The sequence below is a fragment of the Ranitomeya variabilis genome, chromosome 1, assembly GCF_051348905.1.
Source record: "Ranitomeya variabilis isolate aRanVar5 chromosome 1, aRanVar5.hap1, whole genome shotgun sequence".
Taxonomy (NCBI): domain Eukaryota; kingdom Metazoa; phylum Chordata; class Amphibia; order Anura; family Dendrobatidae; genus Ranitomeya; species Ranitomeya variabilis.
Window position 1 is genome coordinate 428,327,769 of NC_135232.1, and position 19,503 is coordinate 428,347,271.

Sequence of the window (19,503 nt, forward strand, 5' to 3'; positions counted from 1 at the left end):
CACTGCCCATCAGCTCCCCGGGCATGCACACTGAATCCACATGTATGACCCCAGCTTCATTTCATATGTGCGAATGCTCCAGAGCCGCTGTGAGTCAGTGACTATATGACGTGTTGTGAGCGCGCACGCTATGAATGCCACTTTGAAATGAAGCTGAGGACGCACACCCACATTCAGTGCGCATGCCTGGGGGCTGATGGGCAGTGCGCAAGCGCAAGATTTGCTAGGCGTTTGCCGTGGCGTAGGGCCAACCATGGCAATCAGTCTGCGATAGGGGTGACTGAAACGCTACAAAGCGCCACCTCGATGACTGAAATAGGTCTGTGATCTTCTAATAATAAAAAGTGTTTTTCGAAGATATATACTGGGACCTTTCTTTGAGAAAACACATAAATGACAAGACAGGTTCCCTTTAAAAAGGTACCTAAAGATTGTGCGTTGTGATGCTATATACATCAATGCGTTTCTTGGCTAGCAGATACCTGTTTCAGTAACTTTTCCCTCTCCTCCTGTGGAGAGCCCATACTCTTATCTTCTGCAATAGCTTGGTCTCGGCGACTTTCTAGTTCATGGAGCTTCTCATTAAGTAATACAGCTTCCTGTTTAATCGGCGAATGAGTAATTTCCTGATGAAAAATAAAAGTAAATTAAAGACAGCACAATAAAATCCACTATAGAATGAAATGCCAGCCAACAACACATGCGCAGGAGTTGTGTCTGCACCCCCATCCATCAGACCCACCCTTTTAAAACACACACAATTACATGCATATTCAGATTATAGCGATAAAAAAATATGTCCATATTGTAATAGATAAAACACGTGCATTTACACATTACTCAAACATAAATACAGTACACACATGCACACCAGCATATATAAAATATATACATACAAATAACACATGCGTACACAATGACGGTTTTTGTGATGCAATTGTGCAGACAACCAGAACATTTTTATTTTTGACCTTTCATTCATAGCTCTATCAGCCATTATTTTTTTTTTATGGAATCTGTCAGTAACCTGGTGTTTGTAATGAGACAAAGCTTAGCTCTGCTGTACTGTGTTAGTAATTATCACACACAGCTTTGCAGTAAGCTCAGGAGAAGCAGACTGTCAGTCATTGCATGTCTCACATTGGAAACTCCCCCTTTCATTTAAGATAAGCTTCGGAAGCAGATATATAATGAGATCTGTGCTCGGCCTATAGATATTAACAGCTCATTTACATATTAAGAAATGTGGATTTCTCTGGAATAAGACATCGGATCGCAGATAGCAAGGTATCATTTTTAAATCAGTTTATTAACCCCGAGGGTGGTTTGCACATTAATGACAGGGTCAATATTTTCAATTCTGACCACTGTCACTTTATGAGGTAATAACTCTGGAACGCTTCCATGGATCCTGGTGATTCTGAGAATGTTTTTTTGTGACATATTGTACTTCACGTTAGTGGTAAAAAATTTTTGACATGACTTAAGTTTATTTGTGAAAAAAAAAAGGAAATTTGGTAAAAATGTGGAAAATTTTGCAATTTTCCAACTTTGAATCTTCATGCCCTTAAATCACAGAGACATGTCACACAAAATACTTAATAAGTAACATTTCCCACATGTCTACTTTACATCAGCACAATTTGGGAACCAAATTTTTTTTTTTCTTACAAAGTTATAAGGGTTAAAAGTTGACTAGCGATTTTTCATTTTTCCAACAAACTTTACAAAACCATTTTTTTTTTAGGGACCACATCACATTTGGAGTCACTTTGAGGGGTCTATATGATAGAAAATACTCAAAAGTGACACCATTCTAAAAACTGCACCCCTCAAGGTGCTCAAAATCACATTCAAGAAGAACCCTTCAGGTGCTTCACAGAAATTTTTTGAAAAAACAAACATTTTTTCACAAAAAAATTTACTTCAGAATTCAAAAATTTTTGAATAAAAAAAAAATTACTTCAAATTGCGTATGCCACATCGCATTTGAAGATCCCCTGATGTGCGTAAACAGTGGAAACACTCCACAAGCAACACCATTTTGGAAACTAGACTCCTCAGGGAACCGATATAGATGTGTGGTGAGCAAATTAAACCCTCAGGTGATTCACAGAAGTTTATAACGTTGAGCAGTAAAAATAAAACAATCAAGTTTTCCCCACAAATATGGTTTTAGCACAAAATATTGCATTTTCATAAGGGTAACAGGAGAAATTCCACCATACAATTTGTTGTGCAATTTCTCCTGAGCACGCTGATACCCCATATGAGGAAGAAAACCACTGTTTGGGTGCACGGCAGAGCTCAGACTTTTTGAGCGTAAAATTTTCAGGAATCATTAGCGGACGTCATGTCCCATTTGGAGAACCCCTGATGTGCCAAAACAGTGGAAACCCCCCAAAAGTGACCTCATTATTTAAACTAGACCCCGCAAGGAATGTACTAAGATGCGTGGTGAGCACCTTGAACCCCCGGGTGCTTCACAGAACTTTAAAACGTTGAGCTGTGAAAATAATAGAAATCACATTTTCCTCAGAACAGAACCCCACCTCAAGTGACTCCATTTGGGAAACTGTACCCCTTGGGGAATTTATCTACAGGTGTAGTGACAATTTTGACTTCATGGGTATTTTCCAGAAACAAGCAGCAATTAATGTTGCCGAGTGAAAATTGCAAACTGCCGTTGAAGTGACAAGTACGCTGTAGTGACCAGCACGTTGCTGTCGCTAGAAAGTTATGCCCAACCCATGATTCAGGAGGCATGCACGAGTAAATTAGTCGGGCTCTCATTGCTTGGACGCAATATGTGGTTTAGGTACACTGTGGGGCTCAGAATTGAGGGGGCATTTGAGAGCGCAGAATTTGATGAATTTCTTTTGGTGAGGAGCCATTTTGCTTTTCCAGAGCCTTTGTGCTACCAGTAACGTGGAAGCCCCCTATATTTCTGTTAACAGATGACAGACCTGAGTGGGGACTTGTTTGTGGATTGAGTTGAAGCTTTTATTGGGAACATTTTACATAACATTTGGGATCACATTTATCTGGTGCTCTACGCTAAGCACTTACTTTGGGGTTTCTATCTAAATCTCCAAGTGACGTGATTCAGATGAAACCCCCGATGGATCCATTCACTATAATTAGGCAGCAGAGTTACTCTGGACTCCGTCTGGCCTCTGTTTAGCGGTTTCCTTCTTTTCAGAAGTGCACATAACTGTGGCCGATGGCACTTTTATGCAATCGTAAAAAGATGGACACAGCCGGATCACAGGTCAGATGGCGCCCACAGTGCCTCCATCTACCTCATTATAGGGAATCTTCCGCCAGAGGTTCCATCTGATTCACATTTTTGTACACGGAAACCCTTGTGTAAGCGCTCAGCGCAGGATAAATGTGCACCCCGAGCCTTACTGCGATCTTTGGGAGGCAGGTGAAGAATTGGTTTTATTTATTACGCCATTCCTCGTGCGGTAAAAGTGATTAGGCAACCTTATTCTTCAGGTACGTGCGATTACAGTGATATCAGATTTATATCTGGCTTTTATGTTTGGCAGTTGTCACAAAGACGGTTTTAATTGCAAAAAATAGTTTTTGCATCACTATATTTTCAGAGCTATAATTTTTACATATGTATTTTGGCCCATAGACTCATGTGAGGTCTTGTTTTTTGTGGGACGAGCTGAAGTTTTTATTGGTACCATTTTCGGGGACATGACATTTTTTGATCGCTTTCTATTCCGATTTTTGGGAGGCAGAATAAAAGAAAGGCAGCAATTCAGGAATTGTTTTGTGTTTTTCATATACCTTTCCGCGCATGGTAAAATTGGAAAGACCGCTTTATTCTTCGGTTCAGTACAATTACAGCGATACCCAATTTATATAGTTTTTTTTTTGTTTGTTTGTTTTTTTTTGGAGCTTTTACACAATAAAAACCTATTCAGGAATTTCTATTGGGAGGCGTGGGGGGGATGGGGGTCGGAGTTTATGCCGTTCAATGTGTGTGGTAAAATTGATAATTCAGTTTTACTCTTCGGGTTAGTACAATTACAGCGATACCTCAATTATATATTTTTATGTTTCGGTGCTTTTATTCAATAAAAACTATTTTATAGAAAAAATAATTATTTTTGCATATCTTTATTCTGAGAGCTATAATTTTTTTATTTTTTCACTGATGGTGCTATATGGCGGCTTGTTTTTGGCAGGACAAGATGATGTTTACAGCTGTACCATGTTTATTTATATCCGTCTTTTTTGATCGCGTGTTATTCCACCTTGTGTTTGCCAGTATGATGATAAAGCATTGTTTTTTTGCCTTGTTTTATATTTTATTTTTTATGGTGTTCACTAAATGGGTTAACTAGTTAGACAGTCTTATAGGCCAGGTCGTTGTGGATGTGGCGATACCAAATTTCTCTACTTTTACTGCTTTTTTTTTTTTTCACTCAAATATTTATTTAGAGATACAATAGCTTTTGATTTTTATTATTACTTTTGTAAAAAAATACTATAAAATTTTTTTTTTTTAACTTTATTCTAATTTATTTTTTTTACTTCGTCATATAGGACAATCATTTTTTGCAGGCTGATCGCTTCTACAGCATGGAGATGCTTATACATATTAGTCCAATTTTATCAAAAACACATTCCACACAATGATACAAACAAAAAGGCCTCACAGGTTATAAACCAAGCCACAGAATGTTTAGTTCGAATATAGAAATTTATTAATAAATCAATAAAATATTTTTTCACTTCAAAATTACATTTACATAATGTCAAGAATGCCTCCAATCCAAAAACTGGTTCTATAAGGAATACAGATATTGAGCCACAGCAGGTTTAAAATACAAAAGATACCTCATTATATAGCATAACCTATTACCGGAGCTCAATCATGTACATCTATATCAAAATAAATTACCTGAGGAACAGACCTGCTATGTTAAAGTGCCAATGTGCATATATACCTAGCTGTCAGGAATAGCCTGTAAGGCTTATGTCCTGATATACAATTGTACACCTAAGTTTAAACATGTACCGTGTTTACAAACGTTACCAGGCTTGACCCCAGCTATGGCAAAATCAAAAGATAAAAGATAATCATTACCTCTGTACTCACTCACGGAACCAGTATAAAACCCCTACGAGCGTTTCGATAGTTCTTCTTCCGGGGGCCACCTTGTGTTCGCCAGTATGATGATAAAGCATTGTTTTTTTGCCTTGTATTATATTTTATTTTTTATGGTGTTCACTAAATGGGTTAACTAGTGAGACAGTCTTATAGGCCAGGTCGTTGTGGATGTGGCGATACCAAATATCTGTACTTTTACTGTTTATTTGTTTTTTTCACTCAAAGATTTATTTAGAGATACAATATCTTTTGATTTTTATTATTACTTTTGTAAAAAAAATACTATTAAATTTTTTTTTACTTTATTCTAATTTATTTTTTTTACTTCGTCATATAGGACAATCATTTTTTGCAGGCTGACCACTTCTACAGCATGGAGATGCTGCAGCATCCCCTTGCTGTAGAAACTGTCAGCTCTGCACTAACAGAGAGACTTGCTGATCATGCACTGGACATGATCTGCTAGCAAGTTTCCTAGGTCTGGTGACCCATATGTCGACATCGTGTCACCATGGCAACGATCGGGACCCCACATCACGCCCCGGGTTGTCCGATCCAAAGGCAGAGGGGCTGTCAGCTGGAATGCTGTCATCGTGTTTGATCGCAGAATTTCTGGGGTTAAAATGCCGGGAGCTGTCAACTCCCCCCCCCCCCCCCTCACCGTGTGCGCGGGCGATCGCGTGGACCTAGTAATCCGTCCCTGGTCGAATACAGTTCTGGCAAAATTAAGAGACCACTGAACAGTTTTATATAAATCAGCTTCTCTACATGTCTGACAGACATTCCATTCCAGTGTCAGTTGAATTCCAACCAGAGTACACCTCATTCTACTTAATGTGCTTCTGATCAGGTGATCACCTGAAACAAATCTTATTTAACGAAGGAAAGTATAAAAAACCCTGCTGTGGTGGTGTTCACAATCCTCTTGCAATAGGACAAGCTGGATGGCAAAACATGTGCTAGTAGCATCCCAAAAGTAACAGGAATGAAAAAATAACTTTTAACCAGGCCAAAGGAGTTGAAAAGAAAAGTCTTGAGTGAGGAAAAGAAGGGCTCAATTCTGTCTTTACTAGCAGAGGGACACAGTGAGCGTCATGTTGCCTCCATTCTTAAAATTTCTAAGACGGCAGTCCATTACAACAAGGTCAAGCAGCAGACATTGGGGACAACGAAGCTACAGCCCGGCAGAGGGCGAAAACGACTCTCCACTGACCGGGATGACCGTCATCTGATTCGAATGTCACTCAGCAACCGCAGGATGACATCAAGTGACCTACAAAAGGAATAACAAATGGCAGCTGGGGTGAAATGCATGGCAAGAACAGTTTGTAACAGGCTCCTAGAGGCAGGACTTAAGTCATGTAAAGCTATAAAAAAGCCTTTCATCAATGAGAAGCAAAGGGGAGCCAGGCTGAAGTTTGCCAAAGATCATAAGGATTGGACCATAGAGGACTGGAGTAAGGTAATCTTCTGATGAGTCTAATTTTCAGCTTTGCCCAACACCTGGTCGTCTAATGGTTAGACGCACACCTGGAGAGGCGTACAAGCCACAGTGTTTTACACCCACTATGAAATTTGGTGGCAGGTCGATGATCTGGGGATGCTTCAGCAAAGCTGGAATTGGGCAGGTTGTTCTTTGCGAAGGACATATGAATCAAGCAGCATAAAAGGTTATCCTGGAAAAACAGTTGATTCTTCTGCTCAGGCAATGTTCCCAAACTCTGAGGACTTTTTTTTCCAGCAAGACAATGGGCCATGCCACACAGCTAGGTCAATCAATCAAGGTGTGGATAAAGGACCACCACATAAAATCCCTGTCATGGCCAGCCCAATCTCCAGACCTGAACCCCATTGAAAACCTCTGGAATGTAATCAAGAGGAAAATGGATAGTCACAAGCCATCAAACAATGAACTGCTTACATTTTTGTACCAGGAGTGGCATAAGGTCACCCAAAAGCAGTGTGTAAGACTGGTGGAAAGCATGCCAAGACACATGAAAGCTGTGATTAAAAAATCATGGTTATTCCACAAAATATTGATTTCTGAACTCTTCCTTAGTTAAAACATTAATATTGTTGTTTCTAAATGATTATGACCTTGTTTTTTTTTTGCATTTTTTGAGGTCTGCAAGCAATTCATTTTTTTTTGTTATTTTGACCATTTCTCATTTTCAGAAAATAAATACAAAATGTATTGCTTGGAACTTCCGAGACACTGTCAGTAGTTTATAGAATAAAAGAACAATTTACATTTTACTCAAAAATATACCTAGAAAGAGAAAAATCAGACAAACTGAAAATTTTACAGTGGTCTCTTAATTTTTGGCAGAGCTGTAGGCCCAGAGCACAGGGACAGAATATTAAGTCTGATGACAGAAAGGGGTTAAACTTTCTAGATTTCCTTTAGCTAAATTTCTCTACATGAGGTTTTGTTTTTCTGTGTCGTTATTTTTTAAAATGCCATTTTGATAAACACATATATAATAGTTACAACGGTGTTAGCTTTTTATGGATTTAATGGAGAAACAATAAAAGATTACACCATTTAAGGATCACCATAAATAATCTTTTAACTGTATTATATGGGTTTCATCAATCACAACCTTACCAATTATGTCCAAGTTATTTACTAGTTTACTAGGTTTTTTTTTAAAGGGAACCTGTCCGGAGGATTGTGCTGAGTAACCTACAGACACTGTCAGGTCGGCGCCATTATACTGATTAAAATGATACCTTGGTTGATGAAATCCATCTTGTGGTTGTTTAAAGAGAACCTGTCACCAGTTTTGGCTGCTATAAGTAACGCCATTACCTTTCAGGGCTGATATACAGCATTCTATAATGCTGTATATCTGCCCCCACCCGACCTGTAAGAGAAGAAAAATAACTTATTATGCTCACCTGCGGGACGGTCTGGTCTGAGGGGTGTCGCTCTTTTTGGTCGGCACCTTCCATCTTCCATCTTCTTATGCTCGCAACCCTCCTGCTTGCTTTGTGTGGATGACACGTCTCCTGGGCACAGCGCTCCTGCGCAGGCGCACTTATCGGCCCTTTCCCGGCACCTGCACACTGCAGGACTTTTCTCTCCCTCAACAGGGCAAAGAGAAGTACGCCTGCGCAGGAGCGCTGTGCCAAGGAGACATGTCATTCACACGAAGCAAGCAGGAGGATGGCATCACAAGAAGAAGGGAGGCACCGGACCAAGACCTGCAACATCCCTCAGACCGGACCGCCTCGCAAGTGAGTATAATAAAAGTTATTTTCCTTCTCTTACATGTCGGGTTGGGAGCAGATATACAGTATTATTGAATGCTGTATATCAGCCCTGAAAGGTGATGGCCGCATCTCTTATCGGCCAAAACTGGTGACAAGTTCCCTTTAATCTTTATTTGCAGTTTTCAGTTAATGAGAATCTCATGCTTCAGGCCTGATCCGATAGATGCTACTGAGCAGGCGCCGCCATCTTGGTGGAGACAATTTTTTTTCCCTCTAGCAAAATGGCACCTACGCAGTAGCATCTATCAGATCACCAATAGATGCTACTGTGCAGGCACAGCTGGCGTCATTTTGAGAAATAATTTTTGTTTCTGAATAAATTTACGGATGCGATCATGGTACAGCACAGGCACCTGTCTGCTGAATGTGAATTTTTATTATTTTTTTTAACCCATAACACATTGACTATGTAAAATAGGGGGCAAGTCAGTGAGGGATCAGCGACTTGTCATAAGCCATACAGATGAATATGTAAGGAGAGTACCACATAGTCCCGCCCCGAAGCACAAGAATCTCATTAACTGAAAACTGCAAATAAAGATTAAACAACAACCACAAGACGGATTTCATCAACCCAGGCATCATTGTAATCAGTATAACGGCGCCAGCCTGACAGTGTCTGTAGGTTACAGTGTATAATCCTATTGACAGGTTCCCTTGAAAGTGTATTAAAAGTATGATTATTGTAATTGATTTTCATTGTTTTTCAATAATTTTGAAAAAAAAAAAATCTCTTAATTTTTATTTCTCCTTTAATATACATGCACAAAGAGTTGCATCTCTATATACTAATTACAATATTCCCTGCAAAAAAGAATACTATTTGGCTTTTGACCAAGTCAAATTTTTCAAATCTAACCTTCATCACTTTATGTGGTAATTACTTAAATTACTTATGTACAATATGATTTTGAGATTTTTTTTTTCTGACACTTTGTACTTCGTGTTAAATGTAGATTGATTAGTTTAGCTTAATTTATTAAAATATCAGAAAATTTACAAAAATGTGAAAAAAATTGCAATTTTCAAACTTTGAATGTTTACACCTATAATTGAGATAGTCACACCACACAAAAAAAGTTACGGTAATAACTAACCTTTACATCACGTCTACCTTACATCACTGCCATTTGTCAAATGTCATTTTATTTTGTCAGGATGTTAGAGGCTTCAAAATTGTAGCTGCAGTTTTTCGAATTTTCAAGGAAAATTGAAAAACACATTTTTTTTAGGGACCTAATCACTTTTAAAGTGGCTTTGGGGGGGCAGAGGGGGCGGTGGCCGAGGGTCCCGCGCTCTGAGGGGGCTCACCCGGAGCTACGCTATGTAACTGTATTGGCGTGCACAGCATGCCGATAAAGTTACATTCTGCGGCAGAGCAGGGAGACACAATCTCTCTGCTCTGCCGCCCTACCGCTGTGCGGCCCCTGAGGAGGCGGTGGGGGGCCCTGTGGTAGCAGGGCCCCCCCTCCTGTCAGCGCAGGGTCAGCTGTATCGGCTACTTGCATTATACTATACAGGTCTATGGGGAGTGCATTATACTATACAGGCCTATGGGGAATGTATTATACTATACAGGCCCATGGGGAATGCATTATACTATACAGGCCTATGGGGAATGCATTACACTATATTGAGGACTATTTGGCACATTATACTATATGGAGGCTATCTAGTGGACAATCATACAGTGTGGGGATTACAGTGAAGGGGCCATCACACAGTGTTGGGGCCATCAAGCAGTTTGGGGGCTACTAAGGGGTCAATATACTGTGTGGGAGTACATTACAGTGAGGAGGCATCATGTTCTGTATAAGAGAGCATCATGCTGTGTATAGGGGAGCTGTACAGGGGGGGAGACTTGGGACAAAATGTGGGCACTGTTTTCTAGGACACTTGCACCTGGTATCACTATATTCTAGAGGGTTGCTTTAGAATTTAGAGGGCACAGTGAACCACACAGCAGGTGCAGCGATAGGGACACATATGGCAGCAGCATTGGGGTACCAGTAGGATGAGGAGTTTGTGCAGGTTGGGAATAGATGATGATGATGGCTGAAAATATGAGAAGTGAAATGTGTATATGTTGTATTCTCTGCAGACGAGTCCTGGCTGGAAGAAGTTGTGTCGGTCTAGGCCAGATGGAAAAGGCGGGAAAAGTGAACAACTCCATCAGAAAGAACATCAGCGGTAAGTCATCATCATCGGACCATATGGCGGTTATTATCCATATTGGTCTTTATATCGATTTATAGAGATTATCTTCAGTAACAGCGCGGTCATCTGCTGAGGTTCTCCTCCACTATTAGGGCGCGTCACCCAGCTGTAATCAAGGTTACCTGGTTAGGGGCCCACTCAGAAGCTTCGCTCCCCTGAACTAAAGCCCTAGCTACGCCTCTGGCTTTGGGTAACGTATATTGGAAAACCCCCAAAAGTGATGGTGGCTCAGTGGCTAGCACTGTTGCTTTTGCTTTGCAGCGCTTGGGTCAAATCCCACCAAGAAGAAAATCTGCAATGAGTTCTCCCATGTATTCGAGTGGCTTTCCTTCAGCTACTCTGGTTTCTTCCCACACACCAAAGACATACTGATAGGGGATTTATATTGTGAGCCCCAATGGGGACATCGATAATGACATCTGTAAAGTGCTGTGGAATTAATGGCGCTGTATAAGTGAGTAAAATCAATCAAAAACAGCACCCGACAGCATAGTCAAAACTGCTGACAAATAGTTTATTAACCTTTTCAGGAATTACCGCCAAGTGGAAAGACAAAAATGTAATGCACTGAGCAGTGACTGAAGCCGCGCCGGCCCACCCCCATAAGGCTATGTGTACACACGTTGATGATTTTGATGTGTTTCCTTAGCGTTTTTGGATGCACGGAATTGCATTAAATCCGCAGTGTACTGCACCACCAAAGTTAGTCAATGGGAAATTGAGAATTGTTGTGCACATGCTGCGGAAAAATCTGGGCGGATTTGCAGTGTTTTATTTTCCGCAGCATGTCAATTCGTTTTGCGAATCTGCAGCGTTTCTGCACCCATTGACTACCATTGAGTCAGGAAAATCTGTTTAAAAAGATCTGCGGTTTTGCTGCGGAGTTGCATGTGAGAAACGCTGCAGATCGGGAGGAGGAAGAGTGTGTGGGCGGAGAATGTGTGGGTGTCTGTGTGTCTGCGTGCGTGCGTGCGTGCGTGCGTGCGTGCGTGCGCGGGGGTCTGCGGGTCTGTATGCAGGCAGGCATCGTCCGATGGGACTACTAGTCCCATCCGGCTATGCCTGCTACAGTGACAGCTAGCCGATGATGGGACAGTAGTAATCCCATCATCCGGCTACTGTGTAAAAAAACAAAACAAAACAAAAAAAAAAAACACACACACACACATACAGTACATACTCACCAGGTAAATCAATATAACTGCATAAAATTTAGAAATAAATATTTCTGACATGCAAAAACAAAACCCCAAAAAATTAGTGACCAATATAGCCACCTTTCTTTATGATGACACTCAACAGCCTTCTATCCATAGATTCTGTCAGTTGCTTGATCTGTTTATGATCAACATTGCGTGCAGCAGCCACCACAACCTCCCAGACACTGTTCCGAGAGGTGTACTGTTTTCCCTCCCTATAGATCTCACATTTTATGAGGGACCACAGGTTCTCTATGGGGTTCAGATCAGGTGAACAAGGGGGCCATGTCATTATTTTTTCTTCTTTGAGACCTTTACTGGCCAGCCACGCTGTGGAGTAGTTGGAGGCATGTGATGGAGCATTGTCCTGCATGAAAATCATGTTTTTCTTGAACGATACCGACTTCTTCCTGTACCACTGCTTGAAGAAGTGGTCTTCCAGAAACTGGCAGTAGGTCTGGGAGTTGAGCTTCACTCCATCCTCAACCCGAAAAGGCCCCACAAGTTCATCTTTGATGATACCAGCCCATACCAGTGCCCCACCTCGACCTTGCTGGCGTCTGAATCGGAGTGGAGCTCTCTGCCCTTTACTGATCCCGGCTCTGGCCCATCCCATCTGGCCCATCAAGAGTCACTCTCATTTCATCAGTCCATAAAACCTTTGAAAAGTCAGTCTTAAGATATTTCTTGGCCCAGTCTTGACGTTTTATCTTATGTTTCTTGTTCAAAGGTGGTCGTTTTTCAGCCTTCCTTACCTTGGCCATGTCCCTGAGTATTGCACACCTTGTGCTTTTTGTTACTCCAGTAACGTTGCGGCTTTGAAATATGGCAAAACTGGCGGCAAATTGCATCTTGGCAGCTTCATGCTTGATTTTCCTCAATTCATGGGCAGTTATTTTGCGCTTTTTTGCCCAACACGCTTCTTGCGACCCTGTTGGCTATTTGGCATGAAACGCTTGATTGTTCGGTGATCACGCTTCAAAAGTTTGGCAATTTCAAGACTGCTGCATCCCTCTGCAAGACATCTCACAATTTTGGACTTTTTAGAGCCCGTCAAATCTCTCTTCTGACCCTTTTTGCCAAAGGAAAGGAAGTTGCCTAATAATTAAGCACACCTTATATAGGGTTTTGGAGTAGGACAACATGTATAAAAAGTATCATGTGATCAAAATACAACTGCTGAACCCGCTGCACATGCATTATGTCCGCCCTAGTCTAATATGACTATTGAATGTAATGAATTAATATAACCAAGAACTGTGTGTAATATTAATACCTGCCTATGAATAAAAGATTAATGACTATGGTCCTTCAAGAACAACATATAATTGTATAATATTAGTATAAGGAACAGCAATAAAAGATAAGGTACAATGCATATGTATATGATGATATTACAAGCCTGCGTCATCCATACAGTTAGGGATTGCAAGAAGCTAAAAGTGAAAGCCTGCTCTGTATTGATTGCACCTGCCGGGTAACTGGGGAAAAGCATACCATCTTCTTCCGTGCAGCAAGAATATTACAAGTTTTCACTTTTAAAAATAAACTGTCACGTTGTCACGGCAGCGGGCGGTCATGTAACTGTAAGTATGCAATTTGTATACTTCTGGTCACATTCTGACTAGACTTGTCTGGGCATGCTCAATACACTTGCACTGATTGTGGCCATGCATGTCTAGTCGGCATGTGGCATGTATGCAAAATCACATACTGTGCGGTCACACTCCTACAGTTCTCGGCACTGGGGAATCCTCGAAGCTTTGTGTACAGAATGTGAGGATTTACAAATCTGCAGTCACATTGAGTGACTGCAGACTCGTAGCCTAAGGCCAGACAACCCCTTTAAAATGTGAGTACAATAATCACTGGGCATTACATAGATGTCAGATCAGGAGAGAATGTGTCGAGTGGCACGTTAACACCCTGCACAATAAAGGCTTAGGAGTTCAGTGTGACAGCTACCTCTGTATGCATGCCCATACAGAAAGGCTGCCAATAACGGAGTCACCCAACCTGTTGAACCACGTTCAGAAATAGCAGAGATTTACATTCTGAATTGTGACTTACACTAAAAGTATGCAATACCATAGTATAATCTACATTTTAATTACATAGCTGTGAAAAGTACATGTGCCTATTTGAGTTATAAAGAGTAAATGGAACATTTTCAGGAGCTATTTTCTGAGTGTGCGTACTAATAATTGAATAATTATTAAAATGTATCTATTATATAAAGCAATTACAGTAACTGCAATGAAATGTTCACGGGAAAGAAGATACGTTTTTCGAAAAAACATCTAAACCTTGTGTCTTATCTTCAAAATCTAATATATTTAAGCACATTCTATAAGCGTAATAAATTTGTTGGTGAAAATAAGCAAATAGAAAAAGTTTTAAGTAAATGTCCACAGCAGGAAAGCAGCTGGAAAAGTCCTGGACAGGAGGTATGTGTCACCAAGGTGGCTAGCCTCGGTGATATAAATCCTGGAAATGAAAGGTTCTAGCAACAGTAGGTTGCTGACAAGTTGTTAAAGGGACCGGATTTTTGGTCTGGGTTTTAGGAACGACCAGAAGAGTTTGGATGGGAATGGACGCTCCCATAGCTTCAGTGTGGGCTTTCCAGGTCCTATTTAAGGCAGCAAAGTTATCTCTGAGCTGTTTGTGTGTGGGAGGAGGAAAACCCTCTAGTGTTGGACAGACCCGGCCACTGTCAAGAAGAGCTGGACCATGATTTAATACGGGTGAGCCTGCATTGCAGCACATTGACCACCAATGTGTGGACTGTTTTTTGTTTACCTTTGTGTTGTAGGAGGCTGTTTTCTTGTTTTGAGTTCTGTAGAGGTTTATGGAAACCATATACCTCGGAAACCATAAACCTCGCCTTGTTGGACCAGAGACATTTCCTGTGTACGCTAGCGGCTGCCCAAAGAGCATGTACCATCTATGTACCACCACCTATAAACACCATTTTTCCAACACAAATATAATATTCTGTGCTAATAACTTTCTTAATTTGACCTTAAAGAAGTTACGTGTATTTTTTTCTGATCTGATCCAGAATTCCAAATTCCGTACATAGACAGTTAAAATAAATCTTATGATGCCTTATGAGAGAGCCTAGGAGCTTATAGCATACTGTTTTATGTCACTGGAAGGAGAGAACAAGTGAGTGAGCAGAGACCAGCCCTGCCTACGCAAGTACCGTCACTTGCAGGAGTGGTGCTGGTCTCTGCTCGCTGTTTAATTTCCTTACAATGAACACTGACTATGCGTTGTCTTGCCAGCTCGTCACTTCTCATTAGAGCCGGTGAGGGAGCGGATAGTGCACAGTGACATTAACCTATTGAGCATATGTCAGAATTGACAACTGATGCATGCTCAGTACTGTCACTGATGACACTTTGTTTAGAATGGGGCAGAGGCTTTGGCAGCGTAAGGCAGCGGCTTTCATGACAGTACAGTAATGAGGCAGTGACCCAAAATAGTTCAACTCAAATCTGTTTATTTTGGCAAGTTACGAAAATAAACTCAATATCCTCTGGTTCGCAGCCGGCTTAATCAGTTGCCATGGGCAACTACACCACCATGTAACTTGTGGGTGCGGCAAAGGCTTTGCTCTCTCTGGCTATGGCTCGTGTTCAGTCTCACACAGAACTGACTTACACAGAGCCCCTGCTCTGATGCTTGCAAAAACCCAATACTTACACACCCAAACCTTAACTGAAAGATTAAATGTGAATCATGGACATGGGTCACTCCCATGACCCGGAGTGGAGGGAGACGTCCGCTCCACTACCATCCTACAGATCTCTCCAAAAATAAAAGCCCATGTCAGGTTTTCCTAAATCTGACTTGGTCAAATAGTTTGACCAATTCCACACTCTTTTAATTTGATTTGTAACCACCGTGGTGGCTGTAACTACAATGCACTCCAGCGGGTTTAGCATGCTTCTATGCGCATCCTGGGGGACACGTAACAACCCTCGTATATAATCCCCCTCACTGCTTCGCAGCCTCTGCCCACTGATAAAGACTCGATTGAGTATCACAACATGCTATGGGGATTCTCAAATGAAGCATAATCAAGCACAAATAAGTAAAAAAACAAACAAAACCAGTAGTGAGGACATTAAAGTGATAGGCATTTAATATAAAAAAAATATGCTGGTTTCTGACCAACCCTTTAAGGGTAAGGTTCTCTTAGGTGCATAGTATATAGCAGTCACGTAGTATATACAGCCCAAACAGTATATAACACAGCCCACTTAATATACAGTACAGCCCACGCATTATATAGCACAGCCCACATAGTATATAACACAGCCCACACAGTATATAACACTGCCCACGTAGTTTATAACACTGCCCACGTAGTTTATAACACTGCCCATGTAGTATATAACACAGTCCACGTAATATATAGCACAGGCAATGCAGTATATAACACAGCCCACGCAGTATATAACACTGTCCACGTAGTATATAGCAGCCAGGCAGTATATAACACAGCCACGTAATATCAGAATTTCCAGATTCATTTTGTGACTGCTATTAGTCACTTGATAGTAGCATGTACTTCCATGAATAAGCCATATAAAACTCAAGAGAACCAATGGAAGTTTTTATATAAAAAGTAAGCAAATTTTATTTATACCAATACACACAATCTAAAAACAAGCACCTATCCAATAGTGAAAGTGCAAATAACAAAAAAGTGCAAATAAGAAAAGACACCAATTGTACTTAAGGTGCAGACAGAACTCTCCTATAGAGTATCCCGAAAGATAGCATTCCCATTAGTAGTAAACCATCATTTTATACCATAATCCCTCACTTGTCGCCACCTGAGGGAATTGCATCTACCGGTACACCAGTTTAAATAAGACTTGCTACCATAACAAGTGCCCAATACGGTGGCCCTGGCGATAGAAACATTAGGAGGGCATGTCTCACCTAGTGCTGGATAGACCACTGCACGCACCCCGACGCACGTTTGGCCGCTGTCAGCCTCGCTTTCTCAAGGGCCGCGACCATTCAGCGACGCGGGATTTCCGTTACAGACAGACAGAAGTACCCCTTAGACGATTATATATACAGTTAGGTCCATATATATTTGGACAGAGACAACCTTTTTCTAATTTTGGTTATAGACATTACCACAATGAATTTTAAACAAAACAATTCAGATGCAGTTGAAGTTCAGACTTTCAGCTTTCATTTGAGGGTATCCACATTAAAATTGGATGAAGGGTTTAGGAGCTTCCGCTCCTTAACATGTGCGACCCTGTTTTTAAAGGGACCAAAAGTAATTGGACAATTGACTCCAAGGCTATTTCATGGACCGATGTGGGCAATCCCTTCATTATGTCATTCTGAATTAAGCAGATAAAAGGCCTGGAGTTGATTTGAGGTGTGGTGCTTGCATTTGGAAGGTTTTGCTGTGAAGTAAACATGCGGTCAAAGGAGCTCTCCATGCAGGTGAAACAAGCCATCCTTAAGCTGCGAAAACAGAAAAAAACCCATCTGAAAAATTGCTACAATATTAGGAGTGGCAAAATCTACAGTTACAGGTACATCCTGAGAAAGAAAGAAAGCACTGGTGAACTCATCAATGCAAAAAGACCTGGGCGCCCACGTAAGACAACAGTGGTGGATGATCGCAGAATAATCTCCATGGTGAAGAGAAACCCCTTCACAACAGCCAACCAAGTGAGCAACGCTCTCCAGGAGGTAGGCGTATCAATATCCAAATCTACCATAAAGAGAAGACTGCATGAAAGTAAAAACAGAGGGTTCACTGCACGGTGCAAGCTACTCATAAGCATCAAGGAGAAAAAGGCTAGACTGGACTTTGCTAAAAAACATCTAAAAAAACCAGCACAGTTCTGGAAGAACATTCTTTGGACAGATGAAACCAAGATCAACCTCTACCAGAATGATGGAAAGAGAAAAGTATGGCGAAGGCGTGGTACAGCTCATGATCCAAAGCATACCACATCATCTGTAAAACACGGCGGAGGCAGTGTGATGGCTTGGGCATGCATGGCTGCCAGTGGCACTGGGTCACTAGTGTTTATTGATGATGTGACACAGGACAGAAGCAGCCAAATGAATTCTGAGGTATTCAGAGACATACTGTGTGCTCTGATCCAGCCAAATGCAGCAAAACTGATTGGTCGTCGTTTCATACTACAGATGGACAATGACCCAAAACATAAAGCCAAAGCAACCCAGGAGTTTATTAACCCCTTCACCCCCAAGGGTGGTTTGCACTTTAATGACCGGGCCAATTTTTACATTTCTGACCACTGTCTCTTTATGAGGTTATAACTCCGAAACGCTTCAACGGATCTTAGCGATTCTGACATTGTTTTCTTGTAACATATTGTACTTCATGATAGTGGTAAAATTTCTTCGATATCACTTGCGTTTATTTGTGAAAAAAAAGGAAAATTGGCGAAAATTTTGAAAATTTCGCAATTTTCCAACTTTGAATTTTTATTCTGTTAAACCAGAGAGTTATGTGACACAAAATAGTTACTAAATAACATTTCCCACATGTCTACTTTACATCAGTGCAATTTTGGAAACAAAATTTTTCTTTTTTAGGAAGTTATAAGGGTTAAAATTTGAACAGCAATTTCTCATTTTTACAACAAAATTTACAAAACCATTTTTTTAGGGACCACCTCACATTTGAAGTCATTTTGAGGGGTCTATATGGCAGAAAATACCAAAAAGTGACACCATTCTGAAAACTGCACCCCTCAAGGTGCTCAAAACCACATTCAAGAAGTTTATTAACCCTTCAGGTGTTTCACAGCAGCAAAAGCAACATGGAAGGAAAAAATGAACATTTTACTTTTTAGTCACAAAAATGATCTTTCAGCAATAATTTTTTTAATTTCCCAAGGGTAAAAAGAGAAAATGGACCTTAAAAGTTGTTGCCCAATTTGTCCTGAGTACGCTGATACCCCACATGTGAGGGAGAACCACTTTTTGGGCGCACGGCAGAGCTCAGAAGGAAAGGAGCGTCGTTTGACATTTTCAAGCTAAAATTGGCTGCAATTGAAATTGGACGCCATGTCGTGTTTGGCGAGCCCCCGATGTGCCTAAACAGTGGAAACCCCCCATAAGTGACCCCATTTTGGAAACTAGACCCCCTAGGGAACTTATCTAGATGTGTCGTGAGCACTTTTATCCCCCAAGTGCTTCACGAAAGTTTATAACGCCCCGGTGTGAAAATAAAAAATCCTATTTTTTCTACAAACATGATTGTTTAGTCCCCAATTTTTTATTTTCTCAAGGGTAGCAGGAGAAATTGGACCCCAAAAGTTGTTGTCCAATTTGTCCTGAGTACGCTGATACCCCATATGTGGGGGGGAACCACTGTTTGGGCACATGGCAGGGCTCAGAAGGAAAGGAGCGCCCTTTGACATTTTCAAGCTAAAATTGGCTGGAATTGAGATCGGAGGCCATGTCGTGTTTGGCGAGCCCCTGATGTGCCTAAACAGTGGAAACCCCCCATAAGTGACCCCATTTTGGAAACTAGACCCCCTAAGGAACTTATCTAGATGTGTCGTGAGCACTTTTATCCCCCAAGTGCTTCACGAAAGTTTATAACGCCTGGGCGTGAAAATAAAAAATTGGGGACTGAAAGATCATTTTTGTGGG

General features: G+C 41.1%; 1 protein-coding gene across 6 annotated transcripts in view; it reads right to left on the minus strand.

Moving 5' to 3' along the window:
- IFT74 (intraflagellar transport 74) overlaps positions 1-19,503 on the minus strand; it is a 190,654-nt gene that overhangs the window by 78,502 nt on the left and 92,649 nt on the right. For all 6 annotated transcript variants that reach the window (XM_077249280.1, XM_077249283.1, XM_077249282.1 and 3 more), the window contains exon 11: positions 483-626. In XM_077249280.1, coding sequence (XP_077105395.1) covers positions 483-626 — 144 coding nt within the window. The remainder of the gene's footprint in view (positions 1-482; positions 627-19,503) is intronic.